Source organism: Ogataea parapolymorpha, chromosome IV (genome assembly GCF_000187245.1).
Source record: "Ogataea parapolymorpha DL-1 chromosome IV, whole genome shotgun sequence".
NCBI classification, from domain to species: domain Eukaryota; kingdom Fungi; phylum Ascomycota; class Pichiomycetes; order Pichiales; family Pichiaceae; genus Ogataea; species Ogataea parapolymorpha.
Genome location: NC_027863.1, coordinates 1,070,559 through 1,092,213, shown reverse-complemented (window position 1 = coordinate 1,092,213; position 21,655 = coordinate 1,070,559). Strand labels below are relative to the sequence as shown.

General features: G+C 49.0%; 14 protein-coding genes across 14 annotated transcripts; 8 read left to right on the top strand and 6 right to left on the bottom strand.

Annotated features, from left to right (window-relative positions):
- Nucleotide 1: 1 nt before the first annotated feature.
- HPODL_03648 (uncharacterized protein) lies at nt 2-1,363 on the bottom strand (the record flags this gene model as incomplete). Its single annotated transcript, XM_014079974.1, has 1 exon — nt 2-1,363. The coding sequence occupies one exon, from the start codon at nt 1,361-1,363 to the stop codon at nt 2-4; it is 1,362 nt and encodes a 453-aa protein (XP_013935449.1).
- Nucleotides 1,364-1,408: 45 nt separating this feature from the next.
- Nucleotides 1,409-2,707, top strand: HPODL_03647 (uncharacterized protein; the record flags this gene model as incomplete). The annotated part of the gene is made up of 1 exon (XM_014079973.1): nt 1,409-2,707. The coding sequence occupies one exon, from the start codon at nt 1,409-1,411 to the stop codon at nt 2,705-2,707; it is 1,299 nt and encodes a 432-aa protein (XP_013935448.1).
- A 1-nt stretch (nt 2,708) lies between these two features.
- HPODL_03646 (Deoxycytidylate deaminase) lies at nt 2,709-3,662 on the bottom strand (the record flags this gene model as incomplete). Its single annotated transcript, XM_014079972.1, has 1 exon — nt 2,709-3,662. The coding sequence occupies one exon, from the start codon at nt 3,660-3,662 to the stop codon at nt 2,709-2,711; it is 954 nt and encodes a 317-aa protein (XP_013935447.1).
- A 271-nt stretch (nt 3,663-3,933) lies between these two features.
- Nucleotides 3,934-5,835, top strand: HPODL_03645 (uncharacterized protein; the record flags this gene model as incomplete). Its single annotated transcript, XM_014079971.1, has 1 exon — nt 3,934-5,835. The coding sequence occupies one exon, from the start codon at nt 3,934-3,936 to the stop codon at nt 5,833-5,835; it is 1,902 nt and encodes a 633-aa protein (XP_013935446.1).
- A 48-nt stretch (nt 5,836-5,883) lies between these two features.
- On the top strand, nt 5,884-7,047 carry HPODL_03644 (uncharacterized protein; the record flags this gene model as incomplete). The annotated part of the gene is made up of 1 exon (XM_014079970.1): nt 5,884-7,047. The coding sequence occupies one exon, from the start codon at nt 5,884-5,886 to the stop codon at nt 7,045-7,047; it is 1,164 nt and encodes a 387-aa protein (XP_013935445.1).
- A 4-nt stretch (nt 7,048-7,051) lies between these two features.
- Nucleotides 7,052-10,858, bottom strand: HPODL_03643 (Vacuolar membrane protein that transits through the biosynthetic vacuolar protein sorting pathway; the record flags this gene model as incomplete). The annotated part of the gene is made up of 1 exon (XM_014079969.1): nt 7,052-10,858. The coding sequence occupies one exon, from the start codon at nt 10,856-10,858 to the stop codon at nt 7,052-7,054; it is 3,807 nt and encodes a 1,268-aa protein (XP_013935444.1).
- A 374-nt stretch (nt 10,859-11,232) lies between these two features.
- HPODL_03642 (Carnitine O-acetyltransferase, mitochondrial) lies at nt 11,233-13,056 on the top strand (the record flags this gene model as incomplete). Its single annotated transcript, XM_014079968.1, has 1 exon — nt 11,233-13,056. The coding sequence occupies one exon, from the start codon at nt 11,233-11,235 to the stop codon at nt 13,054-13,056; it is 1,824 nt and encodes a 607-aa protein (XP_013935443.1).
- A 2-nt stretch (nt 13,057-13,058) lies between these two features.
- HPODL_03641 (Subunit of the SAGA transcriptional regulatory complex but not present in SAGA-like complex SLIK/SAL) lies at nt 13,059-14,762 on the bottom strand (the record flags this gene model as incomplete). The annotated part of the gene is made up of 1 exon (XM_014079967.1): nt 13,059-14,762. One exon carries the CDS (start codon nt 14,760-14,762, stop codon nt 13,059-13,061), a length of 1,704 nt encoding a protein of 567 aa, XP_013935442.1.
- Nucleotides 14,763-14,897: 135 nt separating this feature from the next.
- On the top strand, nt 14,898-15,695 carry HPODL_03640 (CCR4-NOT complex associated factor Caf16p; the record flags this gene model as incomplete). Its single annotated transcript, XM_014079966.1, has 1 exon — nt 14,898-15,695. The coding sequence occupies one exon, from the start codon at nt 14,898-14,900 to the stop codon at nt 15,693-15,695; it is 798 nt and encodes a 265-aa protein (XP_013935441.1).
- Nucleotides 15,696-15,749: 54 nt separating this feature from the next.
- Nucleotides 15,750-16,346, top strand: HPODL_03639 (uncharacterized protein; the record flags this gene model as incomplete). Its single annotated transcript, XM_014079965.1, has 1 exon — nt 15,750-16,346. One exon carries the CDS (start codon nt 15,750-15,752, stop codon nt 16,344-16,346), a length of 597 nt encoding a protein of 198 aa, XP_013935440.1.
- Nucleotides 16,347-16,380: 34 nt separating this feature from the next.
- On the bottom strand, nt 16,381-16,647 carry HPODL_03638 (Mitochondrial distribution and morphology protein 35; the record flags this gene model as incomplete). The annotated part of the gene is made up of 1 exon (XM_014079964.1): nt 16,381-16,647. The coding sequence occupies one exon, from the start codon at nt 16,645-16,647 to the stop codon at nt 16,381-16,383; it is 267 nt and encodes an 88-aa protein (XP_013935439.1).
- Nucleotides 16,648-16,756: 109 nt separating this feature from the next.
- HPODL_03637 (DASH complex subunit ASK1) lies at nt 16,757-17,881 on the top strand (the record flags this gene model as incomplete). Its single annotated transcript, XM_014079963.1, has 1 exon — nt 16,757-17,881. The coding sequence occupies one exon, from the start codon at nt 16,757-16,759 to the stop codon at nt 17,879-17,881; it is 1,125 nt and encodes a 374-aa protein (XP_013935438.1).
- A 624-nt stretch (nt 17,882-18,505) lies between these two features.
- Nucleotides 18,506-20,155, top strand: HPODL_03636 (putative amidase; the record flags this gene model as incomplete). The annotated part of the gene is made up of 1 exon (XM_014079962.1): nt 18,506-20,155. The coding sequence occupies one exon, from the start codon at nt 18,506-18,508 to the stop codon at nt 20,153-20,155; it is 1,650 nt and encodes a 549-aa protein (XP_013935437.1).
- A 108-nt stretch (nt 20,156-20,263) lies between these two features.
- Nucleotides 20,264-21,394, bottom strand: HPODL_03635 (C-5 sterol desaturase; the record flags this gene model as incomplete). The annotated part of the gene is made up of 1 exon (XM_014079961.1): nt 20,264-21,394. The coding sequence occupies one exon, from the start codon at nt 21,392-21,394 to the stop codon at nt 20,264-20,266; it is 1,131 nt and encodes a 376-aa protein (XP_013935436.1).
- Between the last annotated feature and the right edge of the window lie 261 nt (nt 21,395-21,655).

The following is a 21,655-nucleotide window of genomic DNA, read 5'->3' as shown; positions in this document are numbered from 1 at the left end:
TTTATGCTGCCATATCCATGATATCGACCTGGGCCTCCGTATGGCCTTTCATCCGAGCAAGCTCTTGCTCAATTTTTTCCTTCCACACGTCCACATTGCGATTGTATAGTTGTTCCAAGATCGCCATTTTCAGTTTCCAGATTTCTGGGTTATTGATATTCTTGTACTCGTCCAACAGTCTATTCATGACGGATGGCCATCGGATTAGCTGGCCCACCGTATGGTCATACAGGGATAGAGCCCTGACAAGCTCCAAAAACGAGCTTGTTGACAGGTTCAGGATTTTGGAAGGAGGGATGTCCAATTTGGAAAAAATCTCCTGCTTGCTGACCAAGTTTTCGAATATCTGTACAGTGGTTGCTGTGAGAGGAAGCGTTTCGAGAAATTGAGTTTTCGAGGCCAACAGGCGCGGATCCATGTTTGAAAGCAGAAACACGGAGGGCTCGTCGCTGTGCGTTATCGCGTGGTCTATAATTTTATATTGGCGGTCGAACTCGGCGAATTTGGAGGCATTGAGTCTGCTCAGATTGGCAAGAAAAACTACCGGCTCGAGACTGAACAGCGTCTTGATCTCAGGTACAAACGTATCATCCACGTACAGACGACAAATGTACCCAATTTGCTCGTCCAGTTTGTCCAGCAAGTCTAATCTGTCGAACCTAATAGTGTCTAGCAATTTGTTGTAAAATGAAACCACATACGCATTGAGCAGCACGTCGTTGCTTTGAGAAAATTCGCTTTCTGGCATCAGATACAGATCATCGGGAAGGTCTTTCACAACAGGAAGAAGTTCAGAGCAGAGATCGAAACACCGCGAAAACACTTGCGGATCGGCCCTAATTTTTCTAAGCAAGTCTAGACACTCTTTGGAGAGCAGACGACGTTGCACGAGCTCGCCCTTCGCCAGCACCACAAGACTTCTTTCAATTGCGCTGACTGTTCCTACAGTTGTTGTTGGGTCTGCCAGCAGGTTCAGCATTATTGAAATGAATGGCGTGTTGGCCACCAAATCTGGGGGAGTCGCCCTTGCCACGATATCGATGATAAGTATTTTTAGATTGTCGTTGTGGCCCTGTAGGCCCGAAATTAGCATCTCCAGCGAGAATTCCTGTACAATCGTGTCGAAATGATAGTGGTTAATGATTTCGTTGAACAGGTCGATTGCATGATTCTTCCATTCGGCACTCGTGTTGTTGGAGCTGACTACTTGTATCACCTTTGATCCAAATGTCCGAAGGATTTCTGTGGACTCATACAAGCTAGCATCTTTGAGCTTTAATTTGGCTTGTTCAAACAGCTTGTGGTCCACTGGTTCAGACTCTGCAGTGTCTAAATGTTGGAGGATTTGCTGGATGGCTGACATGGAGCAAAGTGTGTATATGAAATTAACTTTTACTATTTTTTATTTATGATCCCTGAGAAAGTTATATTACAAGATCCTCAATTCAAAGAATCGCGACTAGAGTCTTTGTATTCAAACTTCAATCATTTGAAGGAAAACCCAGAGGGACTTGAAGCCAACGTGGCAGCCTGGAAGTCGCTCCTGCTGGACGCGAGAAATAAATGTCCGGATCAGTTCAAAGATAAAGTTGCCTTTGACTCAGACAGTCTGGTGGACCAGTTTTCACTACCCTCAAAGGGGCTGGTACCCAAGGGCCTAAACAAGGTCATTGATCAGCTAGTACAGGAAAGAGTTTTGGTGCCATTTTCGCAGTATCAGCAAGACAAAGGTTTGCTAGGACGTGTGGTGGGGTGGGTGTTTGGCCCACGCTACCAGAGCGGCAACGACAATTCTGGACAGCTCAGGAAGGGTGAACGCTTTGTAATAAGCTCGGAGCTATCGAAATGGAGTTGCCGCTTAGGTTCGTATCTGAGCAACAACTCTCCGCTGGTGAAAGACCATTTGGTTGATCTCGCATCCAAAGATTTGGGTCTTTCGCGATTTGATATTGAATGCTGTTTAATATGTCTCGAAAGAGAACGCAAGGTGGCGGTAGAAGGTGACGTGGTGCGCGTTTTGGACGAGAGTCAGCAAGATGTGCAACTCTCACCCGAGCAAGTGGAATCGATCGCAACTTTGAAATACTCTATTTACAAAATGACCAAGTACAACGATGAGACAGAAAAAAGGGTCCACGAGCTGGAGGCACGTGTGCGCGAATACGTGAAAAAGAACCAAATGATCAGGGCCAAATCTGAGCTCAAAATACAGAAAGCATTGTCAGCAAAGCTGCAAAAATCCACTCAAGGACTTGAGAACTTGGTACTGCTGCTCTACAAAATTGAGGAGAACAATAACAATATACTGGTGGTGAAGACTCTGGAGTCCAACTCCAAGATTTTGAAGAGCATGAACGAACAGGTTGGGGACATCGCCTCGGTCGTGCAAGAGGTTCGTGAGGAGTGGGACAGAATGGACGAACTGAGCGAGCATCTTGGCGCGCTCACTGCGGACGACAGTTCGATAGACGAGGAACTGGAGCTGCTCGAGAAAGAGGAGAAAGAGAAGACAGAAAAGGAAAAAGAGAAATCAGCGGAGCCAGAGCCAGTGCCGGAGCCAGTGCCGGAGCCAGACAAGGAGGTGGAAGAGCCGGCAGCCGTGGAAGATGCCGAAGCAGACTCGGTGCTTCTCGAGCGGTTCAACAAATTGAAGCTACCTGCCAAAGCCACAGAGGAAAAAGAGCTAGAGAATCCATTACCTGCTTGATCTATAAAATGACGACTCCGTTGAGCGGCAAGATGTATTGTCGAAGCTTAATACCCGCTTCTTGGAAAACCTTAGAGCTCAGTTCATCCATGGAATAGCTTTGGGAATAGACCACTTCTTCGATGCCGCTCTGAACAATTTTTATAGAGCATGTGAGACATGGGCAGGTATTGCAGTACAGGATAGCGCTTTTTCCTATTCTGTCTCTACCTGCCTCTAATATGGCATTTTCTTCTGCGTGCAGACACAAACAGGTCGACAAGCTGATTCCACATGAATCTCCAGCATTACATCTTGGACAGCCTCCCTGATTGCAGTTCTTGACGTTACGTGGAGTGCCGTTGTAACCTGTTGCCAAAATTCTACTGTCTCTGACTAGCACACAGCCGACTCTGCGTTTCATGCAATTTGATCTCAGCGCAGCGAGATCTGCCAGCCTCATGAAATATGCGTCCCAGGAGGGTCTGAGCCGTTCTTGATTCAGAAGATTCAGATTTCGAAGCCTATCGTGAAACTCCTGGACCGTGTGCCCATCGTTTATAATTCGTATCTCCGACTGGTCAAGGATCCGCAACATCTCGCCATTGTTTCCGAATCTATATTCATCCGATCGCAGTGCAAATTGTTCCAAGGTGATGCTCGCGTTCGTTTTTTTAAGTCTTTTGAATCGGTTGATTAGAGACGCGTCGATAGCCACATGGAGGAAAAAGGGCCGTTTCAAAAGGGCCTGGAGAAACTTGTTGTTGGTAATGCATGTGAGAACAAAGTTATCGTACCAGTTTTTGGTCACAAAATCGATCAGTTCCGACTCATTGTCGAATCTTTTGAATATTTGAAGATGGACTTCAGCAGGTGACCCGTCCACCGTGATATACTTGAACCCATATTCGCTAACCAGAAATGCCGCCACTTCTGACTTGCCCGAATACAATGTGCCTGTAATGCCAATTAACATTAGCTTTTTCGTGTAGCAGCGAAGTAAATATTTTTCCCCAGGTCGTCCCGCCAAAGACTTTACGTAATCCTAGAACTGGGATAACGTTCTCGATATGGGCATGAAGAGGAACACGTAGGCACACTCCAAGCACACTGTGCTCTGTCAGGAGCTCATTTGCATAGGATTTGTTAAAATTTCAAATGATAGACACTAAATTGAGATGCAGAACTCAGAATACTTGGGAGCCAGCTTTTTTGGAGTAGACATTTGTTTTCTATTTATTTTGTCTATGCTCGACGATTTGGTTTTGTCCCGTTGCCAGGGTGCGTCGGGCGATTTGATTAGCTGGTCGACAGACGGGTATATTTCACTGCCCTTTCGCAAGGAGTTTTTCATTTTAAGGCCCAAAACGTCAGATGAGATCTCTGAAATATCGGATGTCTTCAATTTGACAAGATTAGCGGGTTCGATCTCTGAACTGCCCAATGCCCTTGATGAGGCCGTTTGTACCGATGAGGAGATATGTGTGGGCCAATTGCAAGATTCGACAACTACTAGCGTAGTAGAAGCACGTTGGTCGGCTTCGGGGGTGGGAGAAAATAAACAATGTGTATTGAGCCTTGTCACAGATACCGGAAACGCGTTCATTCTTGAGCAAGATGGATTGAACAACTGGAAAGTGCGTCACAACGTGATAGATGTTCTGAAAAAAGATGAAAACATTGATTTGCAGCGAATTGTCAAGTATTCACAGCTTAAACAGCTTCGAGTGAAATCGATTGGCTGGTTTCACCATCTGCATAGCTCGCTAATCAATGCGCCAGTGTGGCCCCTGGAGGTCTCTTCCACTTTTGTTTTATGCACGGAAAACAACAGTGCCTGGATTTACCGCATGGGGGCTTCTCTCTCGCGATTGCTTGAGATACAGCTCCCAGATACCAAAGTACGGAAATGTGAGGTCTCCGACTGGACTAGAAATGGGAAGTCGTTGGAGGCGTTTGTGGTTTTTGAGCTGGTCACAAACGAGTTGATAGCCCAGAAAATAGAGTACAACAAGGAATTTGTCGCAAAAGAACAATTCAGCATCCATCCTCCATCCCCGATCCTTGTCTCGCAATTCGCTCTTTCCACATTCGATGGCGATTCCTATTGTACCATATCGTCAGATATCTTGCAATGTGTCCAGCTTTCCACACGTAAGACACTCTCGCACCCGCTTTCTTCTGTCGTGTCGATTTCCTCAATTATCCATAAAGAAAACCTCATTATTCTCTCCAACGGCCATAAAGATTTGATTTTTGGGGCCGTAGACTGGAGTAACAACAAGATCCATCTTGATGAATACGATTATCGCCGTTTTGTACAATATGAACATCCGCTTGCTGCCAAGTTAAACGAGCTCAATAAAGTTCGGCCGTTCCGTATAATGGCATTCTCCTACAACCCCACCAAAGACTTTATTGCCCTGATTCACGCTCAGCGGTCGCAAAATACAATAGACTCCAGAAACATTTCGCTCAAGGAAGACTATTCCTTGGCAATTGTTCCTGTGAGCAAGCCTGTCACTCTCCATCTCTCAAGTATCAACTACAGTCCGCCTTATATTGAGCAACTGTGCGCCCTGTGGCCTTATGAAAACCTCAAAAATATCAAACTTGATACCCCAATAGCACCAATACTTCCCTCCGACTTGGATCTCGCGCTGTCTGAGCTTTACCTGTCCGAACAGATACAGGGCATGCGGCTGGCGAACCTCCTCCAAGCGCATTCCTTTGACCTAACTCTACTTAGAACCCTTGCTCATGCCGTGGTCAACCATATTTCGACACACCAACCGCAGCTAGACGATTGCGACACACTTCTGTACAATAATTATCTACAGTTTCTTGGTCAGCCTCCCCTGACATCGAAGAAAAGCGTTACACTCAACATCCCAGGACTCAATGCGACTGAGACATTCTCACTGGATGCGCCATTTGACTCCGACACCATTACCTCAGAGCAGAGCCATACTTGGCTACGCTGCTCAGCTACGTTGCTTCCATTGTTCACGACAAAACTGCTGGTGTGCGAAACTTCTGGAAAACGAATCATCTCGCCAGTGTCTCCTCATTTGGGACCATTGACCAGAAAGGTCCTGGAGGGACTACAGATTTGTTTTTTCAGCGGAGGGAGATGGATTAGAAAGTGAAAAATCTTGGAAAAATATTATAGAACATTATAGATCTTATTTAATTCGATGCCCTCGCCCGTGTTCTTCTCGCACCCACCTCCGGGGTTTTCGATTCTCTCAATTCTGCGAGGTATCCAGCTGTCTCTGATTGGCTCCTACAGGGCCGCATTGAACCCAAACCTGCTGAACACCAAGTACTATTCCAAAGCTCTCAATATAATGAAATGGTCCATAATACTCCATGTGATAATGAATATCCCGCTGATTGCAGCCACTATTTTCCTCCGATTTCTAGAGCTTTTCCTGTTATCGCATGAGACTGTGGCGTTAGTGCTAGACAAGCTCAAGTTCTTCCAGATGCATCTTCTCAACATCAACCCGTTCCTGATCATGTCGTTCAGATTTTTCACTAACGACCTGGACGATGTGTATTTCGAGTCATTGCGTTTTGCAGACAGAGTGTATGCTCAAAAACATCCAGACAAACCCAAAACATACGCAGCAAACTTAGAGCATTGCGAAAAGTACATGAAGACAGTTGCTCCCGACCCTAGACCGCAAACACCTTCGTATCTGTTGCAACAGATCAATTCACTGAAACCTGAATTTTTCAACACTACCTGGATGCCCAAGATAACAAACTTCAATGGGTTCGCTGAATTTGCGGTGTCCTACATCTACAACACTGCATTGTCTATAGTACTGTTTTTCCTAGCCAAGACGCCTTACGTTGGCGCTCTTGTGTTCCCGGTGGCCACATTCAAGAACCTCAACAGGTCCATAGGAACATTCTACGCACTTGTAATAGTGTTTATTACGTTTCTTCTACCGGAGACATATTCCTTGTTCTTGCTGAACACCATTTTTGGCTCGAAACAACTCATGATGCTTCTGCTGAGACCGTACTTCAAGTGTCTGCCTCTCAACCCTCAGCAGCGCGAGCTGTGGTACCTTTCGAGAATAGGCTGTCTCTATGGGTTCAGTCTCATGTTCTATCTATTGCTAAGACTACCTATTATCGGCCTGCTGGTTTACGGCGTGGCAGAGGCAGCAACGGGCCATTTGACCACCAAAATCAGCGATCCACCTCCAAACGTCACCGGCCCTCTTCTGCAGCAATGGGCCCAGGAGCAATGTCTGTGGAACAAGGAGTACTATGACGAGATCCATGATATTATGGGCGATATCGAACCTACCATACCTGGAACATTTAAGGAACGCACCGAATGATACACTATGACACATTTTCCTCCTGACGTAGACGTCTCACCACCTCCGGACTGTTGGAGTTGGCAAAGCTCGAGACCTGGTAGCCTTTTCCGCCAAAGATGCTCAGCAGCAGCGGCAGTAGCACCAGGGAGTGAATCGATGCCAGCACGATCAGGCTGAACCACATGCGGAAATAGTAGATCTGGAATATTTTGGACCGTGTGAAACCTAGGACAATAATCCCAATAAACTTCGTCAGCGTGATTCCGCTCAGAGTCGAGCCCCCGATGAAAATCAGCGCGTTGTATGCTCTCGAAAAGGGGTCTGACTTGGCGTCGTCCTCGGTGAAATTGAACGCCTTGACCAGGTGGATGGAGAATTCCACCGACAGGCCCAAACAGATCAGGATGTTGACGAGCGACACGGCGTTCAGCGAGATACCACCAAGGACCATGGCCCCGCCAATGTTGACAAGGATCGAAACAATGTTCACCACAAGAATCGTCGAATTTCGGAACGAGCCAAGGAGGAACGAACTGGTCACGAAGACGAGAATCAGCGCTGAGACAAGTAGTCTGAACGTCAGTGAAACGATGGTCTCGTACTGGGTAAAGAAAATGTAGAATGGCGAGTATGCAAAGATGTCCAAGTTCATGCGTGTTTTAACTTCCTTCACTATGCGTAGGGACTGATGATATGCGTTGATAAAGTCGTTTTGCGACCTCAACGGCACATGCGACGTGCGGAATGCAGACCGCACAATCGCACGATTTTCGTCCTGCAAAATTGAGCTGGAGTATGGAGCTTTTCCTCCCAGCGGACACGGGTCAGAAGGCGACTCAATCCACTCATTGAAAAAACGCATGAAATCTTCGTTCTCAGGGAAGCCTTCCATCTTGAAGCTCCATTCTTTGTCCTCGTAGCATACTGCACATTGTCTGGAGGGCATGTTTGGTGTGCAAAACTCGGACTCATTCGATTTCTTCAAACGACAGCAATCTGTGAGATCAGGGTTGAGCCATAGTAAAAAATCGTCTATCCAGCTGGTAACAGGGTCACTAACGGTGCTCAGCTCCCCGCGCTTGTACTCCTGCTCCATAACGTTCACCAGAGAGTACTCGTCACAAGTAGTGAATCTTCCGCAGAGCTTTTGCTGGTTTTCCAGCTTTGTAACGTCCAGCGAGGACACAACCATGTATATCGGAGGTCCCACCTCAAGATAATCGTAGACAGCGTTGAAATAATCAATCAGATATGAATCGGACGGGATGGCTATGCGTTGATCAAATCCAAGCTCAATTCCTGGCAGCAACGACAGAGATACGCCGAACAGTAGTGCGAAAAACACCAGGCTCCATTTAACCACCCTGCGGTGAAACAACAACGGAGCATAGTAGTTGTGCACAAATTTATTGAAGATGTTGTCGTTTGAGTATTCGAGAAGCTGCGACAGGCCCTCCTGATTGTCCGGAGTGTCCTCAGGCAACGAGACCGGGCGGTAGTTGCCATCTAGCTTGATGAACGGCAGACAATCCAAACGCAGGTCTTCGACACGTTGCTGGTCCAGAGAGAGCACAGAAACAAACGCAGTAAGCTGCAGCGCCGAGTTGAGTACGACAGCGAGAGCGCAGTATAGTGCAAAGTTCTTGACGGCCGGCATCCCGACGGAACTGGCAAGAAGAAAGCAGATGAACTGGCATGAGGTGCTGAGAACGATGCTGGGTCCGATCTTGGCCATCGTCTTGGAGATACGCACATGAATGTTGTCGTTGTTGTAGTTGAGGTGGTTGCAGTTGTGAAGTTCGTTGGCGATGAGGAAGATATTGTCGACGCCGATGGCCAGCACAAGGAACGGAATGACCTCAGCAATGATGAGCGTCGACTTGAGGCCGAACAGGCTCCAGAATCCGGCCGACGCGACCACCGAGAGCAGCACAATGAAGATACCCACTAGACCGAGGCCAAAACGCGTGCGGATCAGAAATGCAAGCGGCGAGCCAGACTCGACGTTCATCTGGTGCTTCTGGCCACCGCTCCCCAGTGCAATCGACGCGTACGCGAACATCACCAGGTACGAGATGACGACAATGCGGATGTCGCTGTTGGTGGACTTGTTGAGTTCCTTTTCGAGGGAGAGTTCGGTACTGAAGCTAACCTCGAGTCCATGACTACGTGCTTCAACCTGCAGCTCGCCCAGATACTTCTCCAGCACGGCTTCCCAGGCCAACGAGTTCTTGATCTGAGGATCGTGCGGATCGTTGTTGTTGTTGAGCAATAGCGTGATCACGAGCGCTTTGGCGGACAACACAGAGTCGCTAAAGCCACCAAATACAAGCTGTGGCTTGAGTGGCTGGCCGAACGAGGGCAGGCAGTTGACGGGCGAGTCTGCGCAGTTCTGGATCTTGGTCTGCCATGAGCTCTCGGGCAGCTGACTGATGTCACCGTAAAAGTACTGTGTGAAGGACTCCAGCGCACAGGTCTCACCCAGGGGCTTGAAACACAGGTCGTCGTATGCGACAGTCGTGTTATCAACCTGGGCTGTCAAAGCAAGAATTTCCTGCTCCTTTGCAAACCACCATTCGATGGCTCTGTAGTCCTGGAGCACAGAGTCTCCAGTGCTATTGGCCAGGAAGATCTGCTGTGTCCTGTAAAACGGACCGAAACTCTCGTCGTACACCTTGCGTTCGAGGTACGAGGCGGACGTTGGGCTGACCCAGAGGTTGACTGGGTTAGTCTCGAGCTGGATCATGAGCACAAATAGCGAGAGCAGCACCGACGCGCCAAGCGACAAGCCAATTACCAGCCACGGTCTCTGCGAGCACTTGAGGCCCAATTTGGCAAACCATTTCTCCAGCGCATTGTTGACAATGTACGAGTCCTTGGCCACGTAGTGGTCGAAGTTGTCAAACTGGTCATCTGAACCCTCAAGCAGCTCTGTGTCGGAACCTGTAAATGCCGGAGACTCGAGCTGGTCGAGGAACAGCGTCTGCGAACGCGTCCGTGCCACGGCTACCGCGTATAGCCCGATGTACAAGGCGAGACCGAGCGAATACACCAAGACAACCGAAAATGAGAAGCACGGGAGCACGCCGACCCGACAGGACTCTTGTCGTTTGAGCTCGGGCAGCGAGGGACACGAGCCGGGACAGTCTGCACAGGCACATCTGAAGTTTTCGTCTTCGTCGTCGCAAGCATGGAACGCCAGCGCCAACGGCACCAGCTCGGAGTCGTTTTGCGTGTGAAAATTGATCTGGAACGGCGAGCCGCCCAGCATCGGCTTCTCATCTCCTAAGAACTTGAGAAATTGCGAGTAGTTTTTGGCTCCTCCTCCAATAAGGTCCATGGCGTATCCATTAGTGGCACTGAACTTGATGTTTTTGCACGAATCGTAGAATTGCGCAGCCATTGCTGCGTCCACCTGCACATCAGCCTCTTCCACAACTGGCAAGCCCGACAGCGACGTGCCGGTTCTTGTCACGTTGACAAACGTGGATTGGTTTGCGGAACAGGTGAAGTGGCAAAACAGCTGGAAGAAATTGTCCTTGCAGGCTGGACACGAGCTGATCAGGGGCTCTGCCTTGTGGAGCTGTGTTTGAAGATCGTTTAACTGGTCGCCGTCACAACAGGCATACTGCTCATGTTCCCAAGTGTCGCCGCAAATGGACACCAGCAACGAGCGGTCTTGTGCGCTCAGAAGCGGCGCCGCCGAGTTGTTCGGGGCCGGGAGGTTGCCGCCAAAGAGCGATTTCTTGCCCCCGGAGCCGTACATCGCACACACTCCTGGAGAGTGCACGGCCTGTGCGACTGCGAGAAGAAGGAATATAAAGAGCATTAAAAAACAATTTCGGCTACATCTGCGATTTAGGTCTCCAAGACGAGTCCAATAATTTCCTTCACAACGACCTGCTAAGTGTCTTGAGGGTGTGCATGGCCAGACCTTTATATATTCTGGTCCAGACCCTGTCATGATTTTTGATCTTTTTTCATGACGTATTCGGGTGTGAGGATACCCCACAGATGGCCCCGGACGGCAGTATCAGCACTATTGTGTGATAGATACAGGATGCGGGACGTGACCCTCTTTGCGTGCGTATAAAGGAACCTAAATTGCAGTCCTCAAGCACAGCGCCGCTGGTACTTCATATATTTATATATCACATGCTGATTGTCAAATATAAATACCCCACGATAAGTTTTTCTTCGCCAATGTTCAAGACTCTGCGGATGACTGTGAGGCACAAGTCCGGAACCGCAAAAGGCTCACTATTCAAGTACCAGGACCGGCTGCCGTCGCTGCCGGTGCCGCCTCTCATCAAGACTCTCGAACGGTACAAGAGGTCCATCCAGCCGTACTATGTGCGCGGAGCAAGCGACCCTGAATATCTGCGGTACTGCTCTGTGATTGACGATTTTGCAAAGACACAGGGTCCGAAGCTCCAGCAAAAGCTCGAGCAGTTTGCCACCGACAAACGCAACTGGCTCTCACATTGGTGGGACGATTATGCGTATCTCACCTACAGGGACCCTGTCTCGCCGTTTGTGTCCTACTTTTTCCACCACAAAGAGCTCAATTCCAAAATAGGCAAGGACCAAGTCACTAAGGCCGCATGTCTGGCATCAAAGGCAATTGACTTCATGGAGGCCATAGAGAAAGAGACACTGGAACCCGAGCTGATCAAAAATAACCCTTTCTGTATGGAAAGCTTTAAGTGGATGTTTAACAATTGCAGGGTGCCGGAGCCAGACAGAGACGCAAATCCACGCTTCAGTCCCGAGCAAAACAGATACATGATAGTTATTGCAAACAACAGATTCTACAAACTGCTCCACCATGTGGACGGAGAGCGTGTTGGGCTGGCAGATCTCGCTGCCAACATCCAGGCCATTAGGACTCACTCAGACACACTGCCGCCGGTGAAGAATGCGGTCGGTGCGCTCACGTCCACAGACCGCGATGTGTGGGCTACAAACTATGCAGAGCTTGCGAAGAGCCCGGTAAACAAGCAGTCGTTGCGGGCAATTCAGGCGTCGTCGTTTGTGCTCTGTCTCGACGACGACTATCCAACAACGATCGAGCAGCAGTCTCGCAATGCGTGGCACGGCAACGGAACCAACAGGTGGTTCGACAAGCCAGTGCAATTTTTTGTTTCTCGAAATGGCACATCAGGGTTCCTTGGTGAGCACTCCAAGATGGACGGCACTCCGACTCTCCGGATGAACGATTGGCTAGTGCGCGAGCTGGAAAAAATGCAGCCTCCGGAGGACACATACAGTACACCGCTTTTCCGGGAACTTCAGTTTGATGTGTCTGCAAAAACACAAACCGCCATTGAGGAGGCCAAAGCATCTTTTGACAAAACTGTCGACGCATTGGACCTGCGTGTGTGGCAGTTCCACGGGCTCGGAAAATCGCATATCAAATTGTTCAAGGCATCGCCCGACGCGTTCATCCAGATGCTCATCCAGTTGGCCTATTACAAGTACACGGGCACTGTGAGACCCACGTATGAGTCTGCGTCCACGAGAAAATATTTTGCAGGCCGCACAGAAACGTGCCGGTCAGTTTCGAACGAGTCGTTACATTTTGTGAGAACGTGGGAGGACGTTTCGGCCACGAAGGAACAGAAGATCGCAGCTTTCCGCGACGCAGTTTCTGCGCATGTCGAGTACATCACTGCTGCCTCTGACGGTCACGGAGTCGACAGACATCTGTTTGGTCTTGCGCAAATGTGTGAGGAGGAGAAACATGACTTTTTCAAAGATCCAATCTTTGCGTACTCGTCATACTGGTACCTGTCAACCTCCCAACTCAGTTCGGAACAATTCAACGGGTACGGTTGGGCGCCAGTCGTGCCAGAGGGTCTTGGACTTGCCTACATGGTGAACAATGACTGGCTGCATGTGAATGTGACAGTGTTCAAGAACAACCAGCTAGGGCTGGAGGCTGATAAGATGGTGTACTACCTCGGTTTGGCAGCTCGTGAGCTCAAAGAGGCCCTCACAAGCGAGACCATTAAGGCAAAACTCTAGACTCAAGTTCCCAGTATCTCATAGATGAAAACATAGTCGCTTGCTTTGCCCTGCCAGCCCCTATTTCCGCTCGAGCTCACCATGAATCGACATGTAGGGTCGACGTAGAGATCGCTCAAGATTCCGCCGTTGTGTCCGGGGACAATCATGAACGGTATTTTTTTCCTCTTCTTCGAAGGCTCGTCTGACTGCGCGCTGTTGGAGAGCCGCAAATCGTAAAGTCGAATGTTGTCTTGACATCCGCAGAGTAGGTAATTATCATTTGGTAGCGTCTTGACCACGCTGATAGGGCCCGACGCAAGAGGGAACTTGATTTGCTGCTTGACCTCACCTGTTCGCCGAATATCGTATTCCTCCACCACGGCGTTACGTCGGCCCACGTAGATCGAGTTGCCGTCGTTCGACCACACAGCAGACATGCACCACGGCGTAGATCCTGGCAGTATGCTGATGGTCGACACGTCGTTCGACGCTGTCGGCAGCCGCGAGTCCCACACATTGACGGTGCCGTTGACCGCCGACGAGAGGAACACGTGATCAGACCGCTGGATTGCAGTAGCTATACCCGTCTGGGCGGCATCGTGCTGGATCTTCTCAATGTCCTGTTTAATCGAGCTGTGTTCTTCCTGCTGCTTCTTGGCATCCTCATCGTCATCTCCAAAAAGCGAGTCCATGTCGTCATCTCCCTGATTTATCGGCAGGTCCACTCCGCCAACAGGTCTATATTCTATGTGCGAGATCTGTCCTTTGGACTTATTGAATAGATTGATGGTCTTGCCCGTGTTGAGATCCCATTCGAGAATTTTCATGTCCCAGGATCCACTCAAAAAGCGCTTTTCGTCGTTGTTGAGCTGCAAACACGAGACGGTGTCGCTATGCGAGTGCTCGGACTTGCCGTGCTTGAAATAATATTGGATTGCACCCTCGTTGAAGCGCACGCTTTGGAGAGTGATGCCACCACTCTTCAAACCGCTTAGCAGCCAATGCGAGTCCGACTGCACCGCCAGCGAGTACACGGGAGACATACGTGGCTCAAAAGTGGTGATTGTCGTGTTAACAGGTTTTTTCGTCTTGGCCTTCGAGTTTTTCAGCTGCTCCGAAGCCAGCTCCGTCAGCAGTTCGTCCTTGTAGTATGGCTGCTCATTCTCCCAATACGAGCAGAGCATTCCTCCGTAGGAAATGGAATCCACCAATTGGTGCTTCTGGGCAGAAGTGAGCGGTGACTTTCCTTCAACCGACCCAAAGAGGTCGAATTTTCGAATGAATCCATCCTCTCCGCCGGTGAAAAGCCATCGAGGACCCTTGGTAAGCGCGATTGAGTGCACTGGAGAAGAGTACGGAATTGCAACGATGGGGTAGATCTCCAGCACGTTCAGGCTGCGCGCACGCTCTATCAACGACTGTCGCACGCTGACTGTTGATTTCTCTTCTGATTGTTTCTCTGCAGGCTTATCTGTCCCATTCTCGTCAACTTCCGCAACGGATTGCTCCTGCGAAGGCTCTTGCTCATCGACGTCCATTTCTGCTTCGTCGTCGTCACCTTCGCCGTCTTCTTCCTCGTCCTCGTCCTCATCTCCTTCCTCATCATCGTCCTGATCGTCTTCCTCCTGATCATCGGGCACAGATGGCTCATCGACTTCTTCTTCTTCGTCGTCCTCTTCCTCGTTTAAGTCGATATCCTCGTCGAATATGTCGTTAGAGTTCATTAGACAAAATATATCAAAATTGTTTTTTTTTGTCAAATGTCCATTTACACAGAAAATCTCTGCTACACGTTCCCATCCAACAAAGTCGGGCTTTACGACATCAACCTTGACATCAAGCCCGGATCGCGTGTTTTACTGGTCGGGCCAAATGGGGCCGGAAAGTCGACTCTGCTTCGTGTCCTAGCAGGCCAAAAACTCATCAAGCAGGGCAGGTTATTACTCAATGGTAGAGACCCGTTCAAATTGGCATCTGCAGGCAATTCAGGCGTCATCACGTACCTGGGCACTGAATGGGCATCTAACGATATTACGAAGCGAGATATTCCGGTCACAGTGCTCATCGACTCTGTTGGAGGAACCAACTACAAAGAGCGTAGAGATCTGTTAATAAATATGCTGGACATTGACATCACCTGGAGAATGAACCAATGCTCGGATGGAGAGCGTCGCAGAGTTCAGCTGTGTATGGGACTGCTGAAGCCGTGGGATCTGCTGCTCCTAGATGAGGTCACCGTGGACCTGGACGTTTTGGTGCGGTCGCGGTTGCTGACATTTCTGCGCCAGGAAACAGAGCAACGAAATGCCACCATCGTGTACGCCACACATATTTTCGACGGTTTGGGCGACTGGTCGAGCGAAATCATTCATTTCCGTGGCGGGTGCATTGTCGCCAAGCATTCGATAGACAGAGTGAAATACAAGGACAGCGAAGACACAGTGCTGGAGACGGAGCTTGCCGTGGAGGTGCCAAAGTCAAGATCAATATATCCTCTGGCACTTAGCTGGCTCGAGCAGGACCTTCATCTACGTGGCGAGCGCACAGAGGATAAAACCCGACCAAAGTACGAGGATTTATCACAGCTGGCAAATGAACAGTACTACGACGATAAGGAGAGAGTCACTAGTTACTTCAAGACTACAAGGAAGATTTAGCTGATGTGCACGACCACGATAAAAAAAAATTTAGAGCTTAGTATATTATTCATTATGGTAGAATTCGTCTCTGACAAGACACGGGGGCGTGCCGAACAGGGGCTGAACGCGCTGCTAGCAAAGCATCTTCCAGGAGTTGATGCTCATGAGAAGAAGCGTGGCGGAGCAGCGGCCATCGCACAAGTGAGGAAAAATATGGACTATTGGGACGCAAATCGGCACGTTGCCGCTCGCGAGCGCTCGAAAATGGACAAGAAACGTAACGCAGCCATCCGAAAAGCCAAGGAAACAGAACGTCGGGTTGAAAAGCTAGCTAGATTGCAGACGGGCGACATGGAAGAGGTGGAAAATGCCATTGCAGAGAACGTACGAAGAGTCAAGTCTTGGGAGCACAGCGACGCAAAAGAACTGCGGCAGCTGGAACTCAAAATCATTAGGCTGCGCAACAAGGAGATTTCGCGACGCAAAAAGGTCAGACAGAGCAAAGTCAAGAAAGATCAGTTCCAAGCCAAGGTCAAGAAGGGTCTTATTTCCGTGCCGGGACTCACTCCTGGACTAGCTCCGGTGGGAGAGAGTGATTCGAGCGATGATGAGGTGGATCTGGATGGAGAAGACGTCCAGCTAAAGGACGATTACGACGAATATAACTAAAAATGATATTTCACTATGTACAGCACGAAAGGTGTTATTTTTCGTTGGATTTATCGACGGGAATTCCACCGTTCTCAAAAGGTGCCTCTTTGCGTGCCTCGTCCAGCATCGGTTTGATTCCCTGTTTCTGAAGGTGGATATCTATGCATTCTTTGTAGTCGGCCCAAAGGTCCTCGCATTCGTTGTAAACACTCTTGCCCTTGAGGAACTTTTCTGTATACCAGTAGTTGAAACACGCGTCGTATTTCTGCTTCAGGTCCGTACACTCTGGAGCAAACGAAGTTGACATCAGATTACCCATAGTAACGAAATATCTGAAAATCGGATTAGATGAAAATCGACTCGGCGACGGCGACGCCGCAGCCGACTGGAAAAATGATTTGAAAATAATTACCACGCGTACGCGTACCATGTCTCGGAGATCGTTTTATTTCTCGTCCTCTTCGTCCACGCGGTCACAAGAGTTGGAGCAGCTCAGCAAGATCGAGCAGGAGATTACGCTGACATTGCAAGAAATTGACAAAAATCTAAGCGTTTCGAATAGCATCATCAACGAGAGCGTGATACCGCGATTAGCAAAGTTTCGCCACAGCAGTAGCAAGATCTGGAGTAACGTGGAGTTCTGGAAGACCTTTTTTGAGAATAGCGCGAATGTGGAAATCACCACGGAGGAGGTCAACAAGACTGCCTTGCAACAGGAACAAGAGCCTGCGACCGAGCCGACTCTCGCGGCGACAAATAACTCCCAATTCAACGAGATCAATCAGCGATACAAAGAGCACATTGACAATGAGGCAAACGAGACGTCAACGACGGCCACAGACACGGTTTCTCTGTGGAAAGAAGGTGCTCGCAAGCGGTTAGCAAGCTCCACGCCGAATAGAAAACCAGGATTCGACCACGACTCGAGCAGCTTGATGCCTGCTGTGCAACTGCGGTCCGACGACGTGGAGCGCGAGCAGGCAGGAAAACAATCGCATGTGCCTGACGAGCTGACTACCAGTAATATTTTTGACGCCTCGACGGTGCAGCTACCGGAAACACAATGGAAACTAACCAAGAGCCCGAAAAAAAAGACTTCGAGCCCTGTGCGGAAAAAGCAAAAATCAATAGCTACACAGTACGATTCGTCGCCTATCGAGGAGCCACCAGTGCTCAAATCTGCTGTCTACTTATCGCCAGTGCGAAAAGGCTCACGGAGCCCGCAGAAGGAGAACGACGACGAGCAACGGTTCCCCAAGTCTCCAAAGTACGGAGCAGGGGGTAGACTGCTGCGCAACACAAGGGGTACAGAGATCGCTCTCAATTTTGCCCGGTCGGAGCTGGCCTCGACGACGGCAGACTTTTCGTACCAGACAGCACCGCTGCCCGGCGTTTCTGGTGCTACCAACGACTATGGACTTAGTTCGTCGATATTGAACCAGGAATCCACGACGATGGACGAAGCACCGCAACTTCAGTCGCAGCTGCCCGAGAAAACACCCGAGATCGCATCGTCTCCGGTCAAAGATCCCGAGAACCCTTTTATTGAGTAGTGTATATTAGACACAATAAAATGCACAGGTCGCATATTTTTAATAAATTCTTCGATTGTTGTTTCCGAACTGAAATTTTCAAATCGGCTAAGGATCATGATCCCGTACCCGCACGCTGCAGGGTTGTGAATTATACGTTGCTATAAAGAGTAAGAACACGGTACTGGTCTCTAGAAAAGGTTTCTTCAAGGCTGCCCTGATCCGTGCCGCTGATTGCAGTCTACTATTACACATATCGCTTGGTCGAATGCCTGGTTTCAAAATACGCGGAAATTCAAAAAATGCGTTTAATTGGTTAGGAATGCCCGGGATGGTATTTCACGTTGTGGTGATGGTGGCGGTGACTCTTCTTTACGTCGAATACTCGCAGAAAAAGCAGACCCTGGCAGATGCCGCGAGAATGGTCTCCGCTCCGTTTGCGTTGGAGTCTGACCCCAACGACAGATTCCAGCCGTTCAATCTCGAGTCGCTTATTGCCGTGGTGGCCCTGAATCTGGCATTTTTATTCCTTTTATGTTGATACGCGTTAATGTTATGATGAATGACACCTGACATGGTGCAAGGAGTAAATTTCATTGATATATTTTAGATGGCAGGATCACAGTAAAAATTTGTTGCATCCAAATGACGGCAGACTACAAAACTGTCATCAGACAGAAGCATGCATCCAATCTAGACAAGATCCCAGCTGACTGGCGGCTCAGGTACATTCCTTCCCCTGAGGAACAGCAAGAGGTGGAGCCATACATAGAGCCGTTCCTATCTTCCAAGGAGCTATGGATTACCAATGTCTCTGCTCTTGAGCTCCTAAAAAACATCAAGTCGGGGCAGCTCTCGGCCTTGGAGGTCTGCGAGGCATTCTGCCACCGCTCTGCCCTTGTTCACCAGCTCACTGATTGTCTGATTGAGATTTTCTACGACAGAGCCCTGCAACGTGCAAGGGAGCTGGATGCATACTTCCAGGAAACGGGCAAGCTCGTGGGCCCTCTGCATGGAATCCCCATTTCCTTGAAAGACCAGTTTAATCTTAAAGGGATCACCACCTCCTTGGGATATGTGGCTCCGCATATATCTAAGGAGTTAGAGTGCATTGTCTCGCAGAAAAACCCAGACGAGGAGTCGCTTCTTGCCCGCATTCTGTATGATGCGGGTGCCATTTTTTATGTTAAAACGACCGTTCCGATGGCAATGTTTGGCAGCGAAACATCGTCCAACCTGGGAATCACCAAGAACCCGTTTGACAGACGCAAGTGTCCTGGTGGCTCCAGCGGAGGAGAAGCAGCTTTGTTGGCTGGTAAAGGTTCAGTGATTGGCATGGGAACTGACATTGGAGGATCCATTCGTGGTCCCTCTGCGCAGTGCGGCCTCTTTGGACTAAGACCTTGCTCGAACCGGTTCCCGTATCTGGGAACTTCCAATTCGTATCCAAACCAGTCTATTGTCCCTTCTGTGGCAGGACCAATGTGTCGGTACTTGGAGGACATGGAATATGTTTCTAAAGTGGTGTTTGATGCTCAGCCATGGTTCCAGGATGCGAGAGTGCCTCCGATTCCATGGAGAAGTGTCGAGCTTGATTCCATAAATGTTGGCTTCATGCACTGGGACAAGATCGTCATGCCACATCCACCAATTCTGCGTGCTTTGGAACACGCCGAGAAATCATTGCAAGAGTACGGTATTGACTGTCTTGACGTTGAGCCTCCGCTTAACCACGCCGAGATGGCTACCTTTTTGACCGACATCTATACCTGCGATGATTTTGCAGAGATCAAGAGATTTGCTGCTCTTGGGGGCGAGCCGTTGCCGGAACTGCTCGTCAGGATGTTTCAGCTGAAAGGCCAGGTTTCTGACCTGAATGACATTTTCAAAAAAGTCGGTCAAAAATATCAGTACCAGCAAACGTACGACAAATTTTGGAACGACACCGCCCAGCACACCAAAAACGGCAAACCGGTGGATTGCATTATTATGCCGGGCTGGGCCTGCACCTCCTGGAAGATCGGCGAAAACTACAAGATTGCCAACATCTACACCAGATTCCTCAATGTCTTGGACTACTCTGTAATCACGCTTCCTGTTTCTCACGTGAGAGACTCAGACGAGCCGTTCGAGAGAACCGATTTTGCAGGGGATATGGACAAACTGTGCTGGGAGTATTACGACAAGGAGTTCTACCGCGGCATGCCAATCGTGCTGCAGCTCGTTTGTCGCAGATACGAGGAGGAGAAATGCATTGCACTGGCAAAAAAATTACTGCCAATAATTAGAGATTGATAGAAATATCTTTTTATTTATACAACGTTCAAACTCCCATAGCAGTCGAAATCCTTACAAAACAACTAACACAAGGCTATACATGCTATCCAATAGCGGTTTAGTTCATCATTTCGTTAATCCTGTTCTCTTCTTGAGAATGGCCTCCTCTGTACCGTACTCTCTGTCGTCCTTGTCACCCTCCAGCTCGGACCGGATCTTGTCCGTGTTCTGAGTCTGCTTGGCCCAGTATTTTTTATCTTTTTTGGTCTGTTTGCTGAACAGCTCTTTGTCTGGCTTCCTGTAAGAACCACCCAGCCGGTCCCAAAGAGTGGTGAACTGGCCGTAGTTGTAGTTGAAGTACATGTGATGGATGGTGTGGCACGCAGCTCCGTTCACAACAGGATCGTCTGACATGTATTCGCCGTCGTGGATCATGACGGTCCAGAAATTCACAAACGTAAACAGCAAAAGGTATGAAATCTTGTGTAGAGGGAACAAAAACGGATACCAGTGGTATGGCAGCGACTGCGCATAGCCATCGACCGGATGGAAGGCGTGGGATGCGAAGGGCGTGCAAACAATCCACTTGTGGTGAGGCTTGTGCAGCACTTTGTACACAGACGGCCAGTGCAACCATCTATGGATGAAATAGATACCGCAGTCGGTAAACATGATGAAGGTTGGAATCTGGTACACCAGGGCCCACCATCCACCGGTGGACTCGTTAACGTCATAATATAGTTTTGAGTGGCCGTGTAGCTCGAGCAAAAACCAAGGAATCGTGAGGATCACCATGACCGGGATGGCACTAGTGGCCTGTTTGATCTCCAAAGACATCTGGTTCTTCAAATATCTTGGGTGGTTGAAGTTGGTCTTGTCGTACACAAAGTGGTACGACAAGGCGGCGACGCTGAAATAGAGCAGCCAACCAAAAATGGTCATGATGAAAAACAAGGAAATCGACTGCCTGATGATGTTGGATCTTCCCAACAGAGACAAGTGCGCATAAGGGCTCTCGTCAAAGAAGTGGTACTTGTTGTTGACGCCATAAATCTCCTTGTTGAAGCTGAAGATCTGTGGCAAGTTTGCGGCCTCGGAGTAGGCAATAGCGGCCTGCGTGCCGTTGTTGATAAATTCAGCCAGGTTGTCAATAGCCTTGGGTTTCTGCGGCATGTAGCGTGCCAAAGAGCTTGGCAGCAAAGTGGCGAACACCTTGTCGAACACGAAGGTGTCGCAAATCTCTAGCACAATATCCATCTGGACGTAGCGGACGAACCTATGGTAAGTTAAATGAGAGAATCAAACACGACGATAAGCTTTCAAGCCAATGAGGATCAGAAACGAGGTATTCTAAGTGAGTCCCGACAACAGGGTTTATATATATGATGTGATCCGAAAAGCTAAATAGTACGATTTATTTTTTCGTTTATTTTTTATATCCTGTCGATCGTTTACCTCGTTTAATTGTTTTCAAAATACGAACGTCCCTGGCAAATAGCCCCATGTTGGAAAAATCCT